The sequence below is a fragment of the Larus michahellis genome, chromosome 3 (genome assembly GCF_964199755.1).
Source record: "Larus michahellis chromosome 3, bLarMic1.1, whole genome shotgun sequence".
NCBI lineage: Eukaryota > Metazoa > Chordata > Aves > Charadriiformes > Laridae > Larus > Larus michahellis.
This window is the reverse complement of record NC_133898.1, coordinates 58132529-58146874: the sequence shown is the minus strand read 5'-3', so window position 1 is coordinate 58146874 and position 14346 is coordinate 58132529. Positions and strand designations below refer to the sequence as shown.

The 14346-nt window shown below is 43.4% G+C and overlaps 1 protein-coding gene across 1 annotated transcript in view; it reads left to right on the top strand.

Moving 5' to 3' along the window:
- Nucleotides 1-14346, top strand: part of FNDC1 (fibronectin type III domain containing 1) — a 72177-nt gene that overhangs the window by 25084 nt on the left and 32747 nt on the right. The window contains exons 2-8 of the mRNA XM_074580336.1: nucleotides 2026-2235; nucleotides 3976-4074; nucleotides 5256-5370; nucleotides 6082-6269; nucleotides 6914-7021; nucleotides 10337-10525; nucleotides 11243-13618. Coding sequence (XP_074436437.1) covers nucleotides 2026-2235; nucleotides 3976-4074; nucleotides 5256-5370; nucleotides 6082-6269; nucleotides 6914-7021; nucleotides 10337-10525; nucleotides 11243-13618 — 3285 coding nt within the window. The remainder of the gene's footprint in view (nucleotides 1-2025; nucleotides 2236-3975; nucleotides 4075-5255; nucleotides 5371-6081; nucleotides 6270-6913; nucleotides 7022-10336; nucleotides 10526-11242; nucleotides 13619-14346) is intronic.

Genomic DNA, 14346 nt, shown 5'->3' with positions numbered 1-14346 from the left:
CCTCCAGGGGTCCCTTCCAACTTGAATTTTGACCTCTTTCAGTTCTCCACGCTGGTGCTGTGAATGAAGGCTGTGCTCCTACATGATCAGTGACTAACGGGCTTTTGAAATCTGTGTTGAGCAACTGCTCAGGAGAGCAAGAAAAAGAAACCGTGTGGGAGCAGGTGGTTTTTTTTTCAATAGAGTGCATAACTGAGAACATTCCTTGAAAAGTGGTCAGGGACCCTCATGAAAGCAACTATGTTTATTGTATAGCAAAAAGCATTTATTGTTTGTTAAACACGACCAGATCCACTGCTGTGATCCAGCTAGTATGCGCTGCTCTGGCAACACAAAGCGTCTGTAAAACCAGCTTAATTGGCTGATTAATCTGGATTTATAGCTGCTTCGTTTTGCTGGGGTAGTGAGGAGCAGCCAGAAGACAGGAGCTGCTGAAGTCCATGTGTTTAAAATGATGATCTGTCTCTCTGTATGCAAAATAAAAAGGCAAGGTTTACCGTGCTGAGCTGCTGCCCAGTGTTTCAGTAGAAAAGCAGAATTCCCTGGGAGTGTGCCGTTCTCTGCATATGTTATACACCACATCAGCACTGAAAACTTGCATTTCTCACAGGGATTTCAAGAGAAGCTCTGCAAACAGCTTTGAGAGTTGCTATGGTCCCTTCCAAAGGGTAATTTAATAGAAGAACATTTGTTGGGAGTGTGTAAGAAGATGCAAACTTGTCAGCAGATCAAGACCATTGAGCAGTTTGGTTATAGAAGTTGTCACTGAGCAGAAATATAGGAAAAGGACCTGCTTTTGGTGTATATAGGGACATGCAGACATCAATACATACTTTAAGTGACGTATTTAAGTGCTGTCATAAATAGATATGAGCTCCTAAACTGGTGCTAGAAAGAGGATCTCACTATTGCTCTGACAGGGGGTACTTTCATGCATCATCTTTTGTTGTCTGTCCAGGTCTCTGTCAGCTGTTGCTGCCTCAGCCTCTTGTTCTTTTGACATTGCTGTGATTGCAATGACTGGCTCAGCCAGCAAGTGAGAGGGTTCGAACACAGCGTGTAACCTCAGTGTTGGCAGGTTCACGCAACCTTGTGCTTGGTGGGATGGCATCGCTAGAAGAGACCGAGAGAGATCCGCTTTGAGTGCAAAATATGAAAGATAAGAGGCAAAAAATTGCTACAAGTGTAGGAAATCTCATCCCTGGCTGAGGACTTTCTTCCTGCTCTCTGCTCTGCTTGCAGCCTGCGCAGTAGCATGGTGCTGGTCATATGCAATGGAGAATGCCATCAAAACCGGAGATGCTGTTCAAAGCAACCAGACCGGTTGCTTGAGTAATCCTTGCATCAGTATCACTTCTTAAAGAGCGCTGCTAAACTTGCCAGCAAATGTAAAAATAAATGACTCGCATACGGTACCTGTTACAGCTCTGAATGCTCAAGGGATCATGTAATGGGAGTTTAGGAAGTCAAGAGTTGAAGCATGTGCAGAACAAACCTGTTAAATATGAGGCGGTTGGAGAGCAGAACCATTAGTGATGGGTTTAGGAGAAGAGAACCTGCTTGTAACATGGATTACTTTCTAAAAGAAAGTTTAAAAATAGTGAAACGGTTCCGTGCTTCATTTTGCACTGAACATTGTCACTTGCCAAAAAAATAATGTACTGGTGTGCCTGAACTAGGTAAAGGGCATTTTTTAAAATAATGAAAAGATCAAAGCTACAAGACATCCCCTGTTTCTGGCAGGAGTTCTTGTATTACGATATGTTTTTGTTTTTGGTGTCTTGTACCAGTCTGTCTGAAGAGCCTGGGAAAAGATGCTATTGAGTATTGTACATCCTTCTTGGAAAACTTGTTGCTACTGCAGTTGGGTTTTATAGCAAAATTAAAAAAACTATAAAATTATGCTCTTTATTCTCATGTAATTTAATAGATGTGCTTGCAACAGACATATGTGGGCTGCTATACGTCACATGCTTCATAATAACTGTGATGGATTTTGTGTGTGTATCTGCTTATTTTTTGAAGAGAAGGACATGCCAAACAGACCTCTGAGAGTGCGCGCCCAGTCTCCAGACGGCAAGTTGTCTTTTCGGTGGAAGCCACCTTACGGAGCAGGCTTCAGGAGTCCACGCAGCAGATCCCAAGGTTACCCCCGTGGGTATGGAGAGAGCAGCCGAAGGATGAGCTATGCTCCGCTGCTGCAAGAGCGACAAAACCAGGAAGCAAGAAAACTAGGTGAGTCAGATTTCTCTGACAGCATCTACCTGAGCCAGCACACTTCTGTAGTCCCCTGTGGCTGCTAGGTGATCACAGATCACCTGGTGGTGTAGCGTCAAAACGACTTATTCATTTAAATGAAAATGCTTGCTATAATTGCATTCTGTAACATGTTCTTAACAGAAAAATACGATGACCAGGGTAGACAGTTGCAGCAGACCTTGACTCCATGTTAAATAGACACCATGCGTGAGTTTTTTGTATTAATAGCAGGGGGAAGCACTGGGGAAAAGAGGCTTAGCTCAGATTCTCCTTGCATGTGGTGGGACCACTCTTAAATCCGTTGCTCCTTGTCCTCTTCTTACACTTTGTGCCCCTATGTTATTTCAGGTCAATGGAGGAAAAATCAATGCTTTAATTAAATGTATCCACGCTTACCATTAAAATTGTTTCATGGGCTCCATACTACAATGATACAGTTGTGTGCCCATGTTCTCTCCAGTTCCTTCATGAGGTCCTGGTCACTAAGGGCTCCTGAGACGCCCATGTTGGCCTCTTCCATGCTCCCTGTCCTGCCATGCTGTGATGTTTTGTACTCGTGCTCTAGATAACCTGCCCTTGATTTAAAAGTTTTCCCATCTAACGGTAGCAATGGGATTTGCCACAGTTTTATTTCCCCAGAGGCTGAGTGTTTCCCTTTGCGCTATTTGTGTCACTTGCCTGTGTCGTGGCTGACCCATCTCCGTCCTGCTGCCTGAGCTCCTCTCTCCTGAGCGGGCATGAGGTCTGCAGTCCGGAGCCTTACTGTGATCCTCTTCCTGCAAGCTTTTTGCAGCTCTTTGCTGTTTGGGCGCGTTTGCTCGAGGTTAGGCTTCTTCCTGTCAAAATCTCTCCTGTAGGCTGGACGCCCTTCCCGCAGATGGTCTGGTCTTGGGTTACAAAGTGGGTGATGATTCCAAAATCACAAGTGGCTGCCAGAATTCCTGGCTTTGCAAAGCAAATGTCTATTTCCCCTTCTGCTTTATGTTTTTTGTATTAAACACACACCTTTATCTCTGTTTGTCCAAAGAGAGAGAATTCCTCAGTCACCTTTAGCAGTTATTCCACCTTTTCCTAACAGGAATCTCTTACTTCTGTCTCATCCCTTCTCTAGCATCCCTTCAGTTTTTTATCTTTCTATGCACTGCTCATGAAGGGGCTGCTCTGGTGTCTGTGCCGAGGTGGCAGGGTTGAGACACGTACTCCCCATTCGTTTGATGCTCAGCACGTGCCACGGCTCTGCAGGTTGAGAGCCTGTCCAGGCAGTACACGGATTTACTGGGGGTTCGGTAACAAACTTAATCTAGATGAGAAATAGCATATAACGTGGTTTTCAGCATCTACTTCTTGTTTTCAATACTTTTATGCTATGTTGGTGGTTTTTTTTATTTTAAAGAAAGGGAACAAACGCTTTTTAAATTATCAGATTATCAGGAGAAGAACTCAAGCCTGGAATGTGGGACTCTTGTAATGGTCTTTTCATGTTAATAATTTGCTTTCCTGCTTCTAAAATACCGACTTTACTGTTCTTACTGCATGCATATTGAACTCTCTGGCATAGATGCTATGTATCTAAATAAAATACCTTTCAAGGAAGTTTCTCATGTTGTATCTCCAAGAAGAATAAAACAGAGTTCTGCCTGAAAAGACAGATTTTTTTTTTTTTTTGCAATAAAAAAGGTTACAGGAAAGCCTCTGTTTTTTCCCCTGCATGTGCAGCCTCTGAATCAGTTCATGTGGTTTCACTGCCATCAAGGAGCTCCCAAGGACGGAGCCAACCTGTCTATAGGTCATCTTTAACTAAAAGGAAAGTCACAGGTATGTTTCTTTCACATCTGCTGTCAATTCATGGAGGCATTTGAAAGGAATGAGATAGCTTTGTGGTTTTTAGACTGCGAGTCTTTTGGTGCTGGAGCTGCTAGGTTTTTCTCTGTGTGTTAAAAGAGCTTGGTGGATGTCTCCGATTGCCTCTCTAATTCAAGCAGTATTAATAAAATGATAAAAGGTGCTTCCCTGCTGCCTGCCTTCTGTGTGGGCAGTGCTGGGTTTCAGGGTAATGTGCCACCCGCTGAAGAGAAGGGCAATCTTTCCCTGGACTTCAGTCGCACATGAGTCCCTAGAGAACGAAGTCGTACTCCAGTTTACTGGCCTTTTTCCTTTCCCAAGACATCAATATTTTTCCAGTGTTACTCTTCAGTAAAACTTGAGCCGGAAAATTGCGCCTTGTGCATTCTATGCCTCTGGGAGACCTGGGAATGGTCACCGTGACACTAATAAGAGGAGTAATAAATCTTTCTTGGGGCAGTAGGTAGACTAGACTGGAAAAACTGATCAACAGATAGAAAAAGGAGCCTCATCAAAATTAAAAACCTCCAAAAAATCAAACTAATTTAACTTAATTTTAAAGTTTTGTACATTATTTGCGTAAGATATTCTGATATGTCAAAACAGCCCACTTCAATTTTTTTTTTTCTTTCAATATTTTTTTATTTTTGCCTTATATACCATAAAAAATGAAAAGCTGAATTCAAAAATCCTATTGGAAGCACTCAAAAATATAAAATATGCAGGAACTCTCCCTTGTGAAGAATCTTTGACAGTCCCTGGTTTTATTGCCCTTCAAAATGGAACCAAATTTTAAAACCTCGAGATTTTTCATAGGGCAAAATTTCCGCTCTCCAGGCAGCTCTAGCAGTGAGTTTGCCAGAGATGATGAATGTCAGTATGTTAATAAGACGTTTGCTGTAAATAACAGTTTGGGGACTGATAGAATATAGAAGGACTGTAGAATATACTGATACTCTGAGCAGACCACTAACAGAAGAAATGATGTTTCCGTGGGGTGCCATCAGTAATCAATGTACTTGGTTTTCCACTACCGCTGTATTTGTTATTCATCTGCGCTGTGTGTGTATTATAATGTCAGTTGAAGACAGTAACTGTTTTTTATGAGAACTCCGACGTTGCTATCGATACGCTATTTTGTTTTGCCATTTCAGAGGAGGAAGAGATGGAGGTGGCACAAGACATAACTGTTCGAGTTATGTCCTCTCAGTCTGTGCTCGTCGCTTGGACCGACCCCCTGTATGAAAAACAGAAGGTTGCAGCAAATAGGTAGCTAGCCCTGTGTTTTCTTTTCTGAATGCATACTGTGGGTGAACTGCTGCCAATGCCCTACTGATGGCTTTTGCATGTATTTAATTACAGTTGGTTATGAGAATAATTTAACTTAGGGATAGAAATTTGCATACCCCTACCTATGACAGTGGCTGGTAGGGGATGCTTCAGAGAAGCTGTTAGAAACCTGACATGGGTGGATGTGGGGTCACGTACCCTCCTTGCTTCCCTCTGCCCTGATCTCTACAATTTAGAGATCTATAGGCCCTTAGATCCCTTCTGAAATGTAGTCAGCACCAACCTGGGATACTTTTTCTTCGAGATCACTGTACTGCAGGTGAAGGAAGCATCACTCTGCGATGTGAAAGATGCCCATCAATGCCTCCTGCATCCACTGACCCTCCAGAAACCCCTGTGCAGGTGAATCTGAGCAGGTCAGGGTCTCCGACGAGCAGGAGAGCTTGGCTCACAGCATCATGCCACAGCAGTTGGAGACCACAATAAACAGAGAAATGGGTTGGAATATGCCAAAGCATCTGAAAGCACCAGACTGTGTTGCTCAGCCTGGGAACAGTGAAGGGCTGTGCAACCTGGTGCTGAAGCACCCCAAGGGGCGCAGCAGGAGAAGTGGTTGGTTTAGATGTTCTCGGCTTCCTTGTGGAAGCAGTTATCATGTGAATTTTTATTTGCTTGTGTTTCTGGTCCCAGGCAATACAGTGTTCGCTATCGGGAAAAGGGGGAATCGGCAAGGTGGGATTACAAGCAGGTGTCCAACCGGCGGGCGCTAGTGGAGAATCTGCTGCCAGATACCATGTATGAGTTTGCCGTCCAAATCTTGGAGGGAGAAAAAGAAGGAAAATGGAGCGTGTCTGTTTACCAACGGACTCCAGAGGCGGGTATGTATTAAAAAGGTCCTTGGGGTGATGCGAGTTTTGGGGTTTAAGCTGTGAAATATGTCTGACTTGAGGGAAAGCCGGAATAAGTGCTTGCCTGGGGCAGCAGAGGGTTGGGAACCTGGGAAAACCCTCGGTGCCACTGCCTGCATCCCTGCAGCAGTGCCCTGGAGAGCACATCAGGGCTGCTCTTGCAGCAGGATGAGAACTGGGGAAGATGGTTTGGGTATTTTGGGGGGATGGGTCAGCAGCTTGGACCCCTGCAGCTGGATTTGCCCTTTCCTTTGGGAGGAGCAGCCTGTCTGCTGTCCCGCTCTGTGTGTAGCAAATTTAAATCTGCCTCCACAATGGAGAAGCCGTGGGGCCCCCTTTGGTACAGGGAAGTGGTCCATAACAACTGAATTATCACATCGTTCCAGCTAAGCCACAGTAGCTGTCTCATGCAGGCAGCCGGTTCCTAAAAGTATGGAATAAAATTTCACGACAGGAGTCTGATACAGAGACGTAATACAGGCACACATGGACCTGAGCCATGTGTGCTCTTCATATTTATCTTTGAAATGGCCGTATAGGAATTTCTGCTATGAGGAGCAAAAGGTGTATGCTGTGTTTCTTACTCGCCTCTTCTGCATGTGGCTGTTTCACAGCTCCTGCCAGCGCACCTGAAAATTTGGATGTTTGGCCATTAAAGGGCAAACCAACCTCTGTAGCAGCATCCTGGGATGCTCTCCCAGAGAGTGAAGGAAAAGTCAAAGGTAAGTCATCACTGTTCGGTTTTTAACCCCCTCAAGGAGCCGGTCTTCTCGAAGCCAGACTGCCGCTCCGCAGCAAGCTGGAACCGCTGACTGTGCCAGGATTTTTTCATTTGTTAATGGCTTATACCCGAGCAAGATTTTCTTGTTTCCAGCCCAGTGTCTCCTCACTGCTGCTGGGAAGCCATCGTCACCATGTGCCTGGGATGTCACAGAGCTTCCCGGGGTGTCACGTGTGCACATATACCTCTTCTTCCGTTAATAAGCAGGTCAAAATGGAGCTCAAGAAGGAAGTTTCCCAAAGGATTTGTAACAGTTAGGCGAAGAACGAAAAGTTGGGTAGTTGTGAAGAAAGTGAGTGGGTTGATGTTGTGTTTTATTTCTAGTTTATCGCAGAAGGAAAGTCTCAGCTTAAGAAGCAAGTGCAAAACGCCTTGTGTACTATAGCATTGTTGTACATGGTTGCAAAGCTAATTTGTCAGTGGTTATTTACTTGCATAGGATTTTAGAGAAAAACTTTCTGGGATTTTTTTTTTTTCTCCTTTTTCCCTCTGAAAAAGAACAGGCTGATTTTTTGGCTGCTCCAGTTCTTCAGTGGCTGATGGGATTGTGTTCTCGAGTTACACAAGTTTCTCCAGGTGCCTTATCAGCACTGTAGCATCTCAGGATTTAAAAAACCTTTGGCCTGGAGGGAAGTCTACCATGTCTGCATACAAGACCTAGTTTATATGTGTTTTTCAGGGCAGTGGTGGAATTCCTTCCGCTTTGAAGTCAGTAGGAGTCTTGCCAATTGCTTCAATGGAGCTGCAATTGTGTCCAAGAATTATTATTTCTTAAAGTAGGGTCAGGCAGGGACACTATCTGAAGTTTCAAATCTGCTCCTAATTTTGAGCAGTCTGTAGCCCTTTGTCCATTTTTGTCTGCTGATCTTAAGATGATTCATCCAAGGAAATCATTTCAATGATACCTGATATTCAAAGGCTGAAGACCTATATATGTCTAATATATCATTGTTTTCCTTGAGTATGAAGTGTTACAGGATAGGTCTTATTTTTAAACTAAATAAATGACACAAATAACATTTATACTGGCTAAATGAAACCCCTGAATTAGCACTCCATAGACATTTTGATAGTATGTGGTAATCAGGAATTTTTGTCTTTGGATTCTTTTGTTTTTCAACCCTGTTGTTTTATATATTTATAGCACATATTAAAGTAATGGGAGAACATGCCCTCCAGTAGCCATTTGAGAGTTACCAGAAGTAACACCAGTGCCTCTGCAATTAAAGCAACTCCTGTGTATCTTAAAACAAAAAAAAACCCCAAACTCAGAGTTTACCATGCTTTCTAATACATTCTTTTTTTTTCAACTGAGCATTAAATGCATTTGCATATGAAATATTGATGATTTTTTTCTTTATTTTGATGACCTATGCATGTCTTACTTCTTAACGCCATGGATATGGGCTCATTTTCAGAAAAAAAAAAGTTTCCTGTTTTTAAAGGTGTTATTATGTTGTAGAGGTTTCCCGTTATAGGACTGTGACACCTCAAGTGTTATTGTGTTTCTTGGTATAGAGAGAGAAAACTGGCAGTCCTTGGCATTTATTTTCAAAATTCTGTTTTGGTCCAATACCCGTGCCTCTTACAGAGGATTGAAAAGAAAAGGAAGCCTGCACATGGCTGAGCTATTTCCTACACTCCTTGGGAATGTCACGGGAAGACTCCTCTTCATGCCTACAGTTGTTCCTACAGGGGTGAACTTTCTCTCGATACAGAAAGTTCATACAGAGCACAGGTACCACAGTAACCCTGAGACGAAAGGTGGGAGCAGGGTGGGCTTCCTAAGTGGCAACAAGACCATGTGTTGCTCCCTCTACAGTGGTGTTTGGCCCCAGCTGTAGTTGAGCACGATGCGTCCAATTTTGATTTTTTTGGACAAGTGTGCTATCGCTACCATTTGGCAATATGCAGTGGTGTTGTTTCCTGGTGGAAATATATTTTCTGAATAAGAACCTCAATCATCCAGGCATGAATTTTACCTACTGGCCTGTAGATTACAGCTAAAACCTCTCTAAGCAAAGGCTCAGCTGGAAACACTTATATTTCAGTGCAGCAATATTGTTCCCAAGATTAAAGTAAGTGCTTTGGTGTTTTCATGGGTATGCCCCTCAGGCTCCAGCACTGCTGAGGAATGAGTATATGGCCTTTGGAGCTGGTGGAGTTTCACCACAGTAGACTGGCAGAGCTGCTTTTGCATGACTAGGGTCTTACAAATACAGTGCAATTCTAGCTGTGTCAAGACTCTGTTGGAAATGTAAGAAAGTAATTAATACTAATTAATAATGTCACCTTTTAATATTTCATACTGATGTTTTGAATGATAATTATGTGAATACACCATTTTGTTCTTCCAAATAATTTCAGCGGGAAAGAAAACTTAATGTTGTTATTTGCTGTGGACATAGCTACAGTCAGCAACGCAATTGTGTGTTGTCTACCATCGTGAGCAAGTTATGTTTTGGAATAATGTTCTCTGGATCATGTGTTGTTGATTGCAAATATCTTGGTAGCTAATCCGTAAATTCGTAATTTCTCTTTCTCTTGGGAAGTCTAAAATCTGCTTGTGGTCCATCAGCCATAACAGCGTGGGTATTCGGATTTTAGTCATCTGCACTACCTAAGCTTTGCACAGTCCTTCAGACTAGATTTCCGCAAGTAGTAAGACAGCATGTATTTTCCTGGCAGTGTTCGTACATGTTTTCTGCCTACAGTGCATTTTCTCTTTGTAGACTTCCTGTTATTTCTGATTTAGGGCAGTTAATTTTTTCAGAGGACTCATTTTTTCCCCTTTATTAGTCGGTGTCCAGAAACAGGAAAAGGTCTCCTGGTGCAGCACACCAAACCGTGCAGTAGTTGGTGCTGTGACTTTCTCATGTCCCCTGCACCTTCTTTGGAATGCACAGCTGCCGTCCAGCTCCTGTTGGTGACTCTTCACTCTGATGGGCATTGCTGCTTATGTATTTTTACAAAGGTATAGCTAACATATCAGTCTCATAGCATAACATCTCAGTCATTAGGTCATTGATGTGATTTGGTTTTGTCTGTTAAGATGAATAAATGTTTAACTTACCTACATATATATGCATATATATCTCTCTCATGTCTTTATACTCCAGCTGTTGACGCAGCGTGCATTGCTAGTGTATTAATTTTAGTAATGCACGTTCTAATTCATCCTACCCATACAGTCTGTCCGCTGGAAACAGGACTGTTTTCAGTTTCCTCCTTCCAACCGTCTGCCAAATCATTTCAGAATACATTCTTTCATACGCCCCGGCTCTCAAGCCATTTGGAGCAAAGTCCATCACCTACTCTGGAGCTACAACATCAGCCATAATAGATGGTCTGCAGGCCGGGGAGCGTTATATTTTCAAAATTCGTGCAGCAAACAGGAGGGGACCAGGTCCTCAGTCTAAAGCCTTCAGCGTCGCCATCCCAGCTGGTGAGTACCAAGCCGTGCACCAGTTGCGTAGTCTGCCCATTCTTGCCTTGATCCCACTTATGTTCATTCTTACAGACTTTTCTTAGCTTCCTCTGCGCTCCATCTAAACCATGAGATTTTACTTTCTTAAAACTGTTTCTGTTACTGCAGCATATAAAAGAACATTTTATGGACACTTTAACATTTTAAATAAATGCATACCATACTCTATTTCCTGCATGAAAACACTGTGTGCTCTTGTTATTCAATGGCCAAAGAATACAATGCTTTGGGTCTTTGGTTGTGCTATTCTTGACAACTCCCACTTTTGAAAGTTGGTTGGACTGGCTTACTGAGGTCCTGCTCCTTGCGTTTTCTTCTTACCAAAAAGATGCTGTTGTGGGGACAGAAAATTTGCTGAGTTAGCTAAGAATGTGGGCTACAGCCTCAGATGGGATAATGCAGCACCACGCCACCAACATGACTAAGGTCTGCTGAAGATTTGGTTCCACTGCTACGACGTTGCAGTCCCTGCTTTTAGAAGTTTGATTTTAATTGCTTTAAGGTTTACCCAAGTTACAATAATTCGACATAGGCTGGTTAATACAGAAATAATTATTGTCTCCTGTTCTTATAAGTTGTCTTGCACTTGCTACCCGGCCGTTTTCTTCTCTTAGTCAGTTTTTTGTGCTGCTTCTATTGTTATGAATAAACACCTTTTTTTTTTTCCCTCCTCAGCTGCTCTTGAGGATTCAGTTGCTCAGCAACAAACAAATATTCAAGATAATTCAGAGGCTAAAAAAACTGGGAATGCTGGCTCATCTTCTTCTCAAACTTCCTCTGTTTCTTCAAAAGTCCAGCCATCACTTTCCTCTAAGCGGTCATCTGTTCGTTCACCTAATATTAGTGATAAAAAGAGTCTTCTTTCTGAATATAAGAATAAAATATTGACTCGAGGAGGGGTCCTAAGTAAATCTCAGTTACCTTCTAGAAAGACAGGTGAGCTGGAACCTGATCTCCAATCCACCGAAGTGACAGATGATCATGATTCCTCCCAGGAAGCTCCAACAATGCCACCAAAAGCCCAGGATCAGAGGAGAGTTGCTAGACCCTTATCCCCTAGTCGGCCGGTCCACCCTGTCCTTGCCTCAGGGAAGTTCCCTGTTCGAACCCACACATCAGAGGTGTCACAGCAGACGAGCACAGAGAAACATGAGCCACCAGCACTGTTACCATCGGCAGCACAACACTCTTCTGCCTCGTCTGTTCCTAAATACACAGATAATGAAGCAAAGCAAATGAGGCAAAGCAACCCTAATGTGCCTGCTGAAACCTCTTCCCGTCCTCTGCCTGCCAAAAATAATGATCTTGCAGGTAAAGTGGAAGGAAAGCCAGGCCCCATGCTGGTGAAAGTGTCTTCTAAAACTTCAGAGCCTAGTCGCCTGGCTTTGCCATCAAATCGGCAGTCTGCTATCTCTCATGATGTTGTTCCAAGCCATCCCAGTAGGTCTGACTCTCTAGGTCATTCACATCAACCCTCTTCCAAATCAGCAGATTCCCATGCTCGTGATAGCCACAATGAGTTTGACAGTGAAGAAGCAGAGGACAGAGCAGGACAGCCCAGTTCTAGATTGCAGCAAACAAGGGTGCCCTCAAGCTCCAGTTCTCACACGTGGAAGGATTCCAAATTAGCTGCGGTGGCAGTCTCATCAAGGTCTGCTGTTTCTGGTCATGGTTCACCTCACTCTCACTCCTCCACCAGTGCCAAATCCGACAGAAAGGATATTGATAAGAAGTATAAAGAGGACTCACAAGATGAAACCCCCTTATTTCCTTCTCTACCCTCTTCCAGGCAGTCTTCTTCAGCAATCTATTCCAAGAGAAGAAATCCTCAGGTTGATTCTGATTCTTACCTCAGAGAGACACATAGTGAAAAGTCACCCCGCTCTGACTCAGCAGAACAACAGAGTCAAGTGGCTGCTGCAGAAAAGCATTCTCTTTTGCAATCTTCTCTTTCCAAACATAAGCCTGAAGAGCAGGACAGTCGAGAGGTAAAAGAAACCCTTGCTCGATCAAAACCAAGTGTATCTTTGCCTAAAAAGACGTTCCCCTCTCGTCTTCCATTGGAGAAGACCTCTCGCTCAGAGCCTCCACAGAGGGCACAAACGAATCCTTCCTTACTGCATTCAAGGGGTCGCCGCCTCCCATCTCACGTCCCATCCCAGAGTAACGAAGAATTGCAGGAAGATGATGAGGAGGATGTAACAGAAGGCAGTGACAGAGCAAGCAGCCGCTCTGTGCTTCCTAAAGATGTGTCCTCTTCTAGGGGATTACCTGCATCTTTCTCTCAGGGAAGCTCAAGTTCATCTCTGTCAAAGCAACAGCAGTCAGGTTCTCAGGAACCTTCCTACAAACCAAAACTTACTCAACCAGACTCCAGTTCTGCCAGTGATACAGCAAAAGACAATCAGCATAATCCAAGGTTGTCATCCACTTCTTCGAGACAAGCTCGTCCCTCATTACCTACCCGCTCAATGGTTGCTACAAGAACAGTGTCCCAAACAGAGAAGAAATATGGCCTGTTGCCCTCAAAAATGTCCAAACCTGAACTTCCTCAAAAAGTTCCTTCCTCCTCTTCGTCTAAATCTCGTCAGTCAGTTTCTAATGAAGAGGATGATTATTACAGTGAATATGATCAGAAAGAAGTGAAAGAGAAACCCACATCTTTGGCAGCAAGATGGTCCCCTTCTGTTTCTAGAGGTAACAAAAACACATATGATGATACTACTAGCAATAAAAGGAAATCTATGGACACGCTTCTACCCCACAAAGTAAGCTCTGAAGAGGAAGAGAAGGAAAAACCTCCGATATTAAAAATATCTTCTCCTGAATCACCAGGAAGCTCTGCCATAGCGTCACGGATTACTCAGTCCTCTAACAAGCATACCCCATCTAAACCAAGCTTTGTCTGGCCACGTTCTTCTGCATCTACCACCACACAAACTGTTTCTCCAACAGTTTCTTCTTCCACTTTGTCCCCTCGCCAGCGACTATTGAACTCCAGGCTACGAAGCCCTTCCCAACGGCAATTTGTTAGACCTCCTTATAGACAAGGTATCTTGTCTGTGTTGTAGTAATCTCACTGAATAGTGTTTTTCCTAAAATTAGCAGTTAGATGAATGCCCTCCTTCAGAATACAGGTTCAGTTATTTAGTATAATGTATTACTTTTTATTTTGGTTGTTCTCAGGGAGCCCAGTTCTTGAGGACGTTGCCTAATCAGTCTAATGTGGTGCCCCAGACCTTTGGGCCTGTGGTCTGATCTGCACAGGATCCCATGATCCACAGAGGAGATGGCAGAGTTAGGTACTAAACTGCAAAAAGGGCTGTGTTCCTTATTGAGCAATGACTTCACCAAAAGTACATTTATACTCAGAATATGACAACCTCTCAGGTATATTGCTCTTCATCATGTGGATTACTAAAAGCCTTTTGTAGGTTATATAGTGCTACCTTGCCCACACCTAGGCAGTAAGGTGTTTCCTCATGCTGCCCAGGCATTCTGTGTTTTATTTAATTATTTTTTTAAGCCACTTCCCTCTTTTTCTAAGTAACAGCTCAGAGTTGCACATTCCTGTTGAGAACTGTTCATGTCCCAGTGAAGCCTTCTAATACCTTTATGGCTGTGATTTACCACAAATATTAGAGGCTTGCTTTCTGGCAAAATATCTGCTGACCCTGGGTAGCGGAACAGAGGGTCCACTACACGTCAAAGTGTGTCACCTATTGATTACCCATGTCACCTGTGGAGAATCTCAGACAGTTTCGGTGACTTTGCTAGGT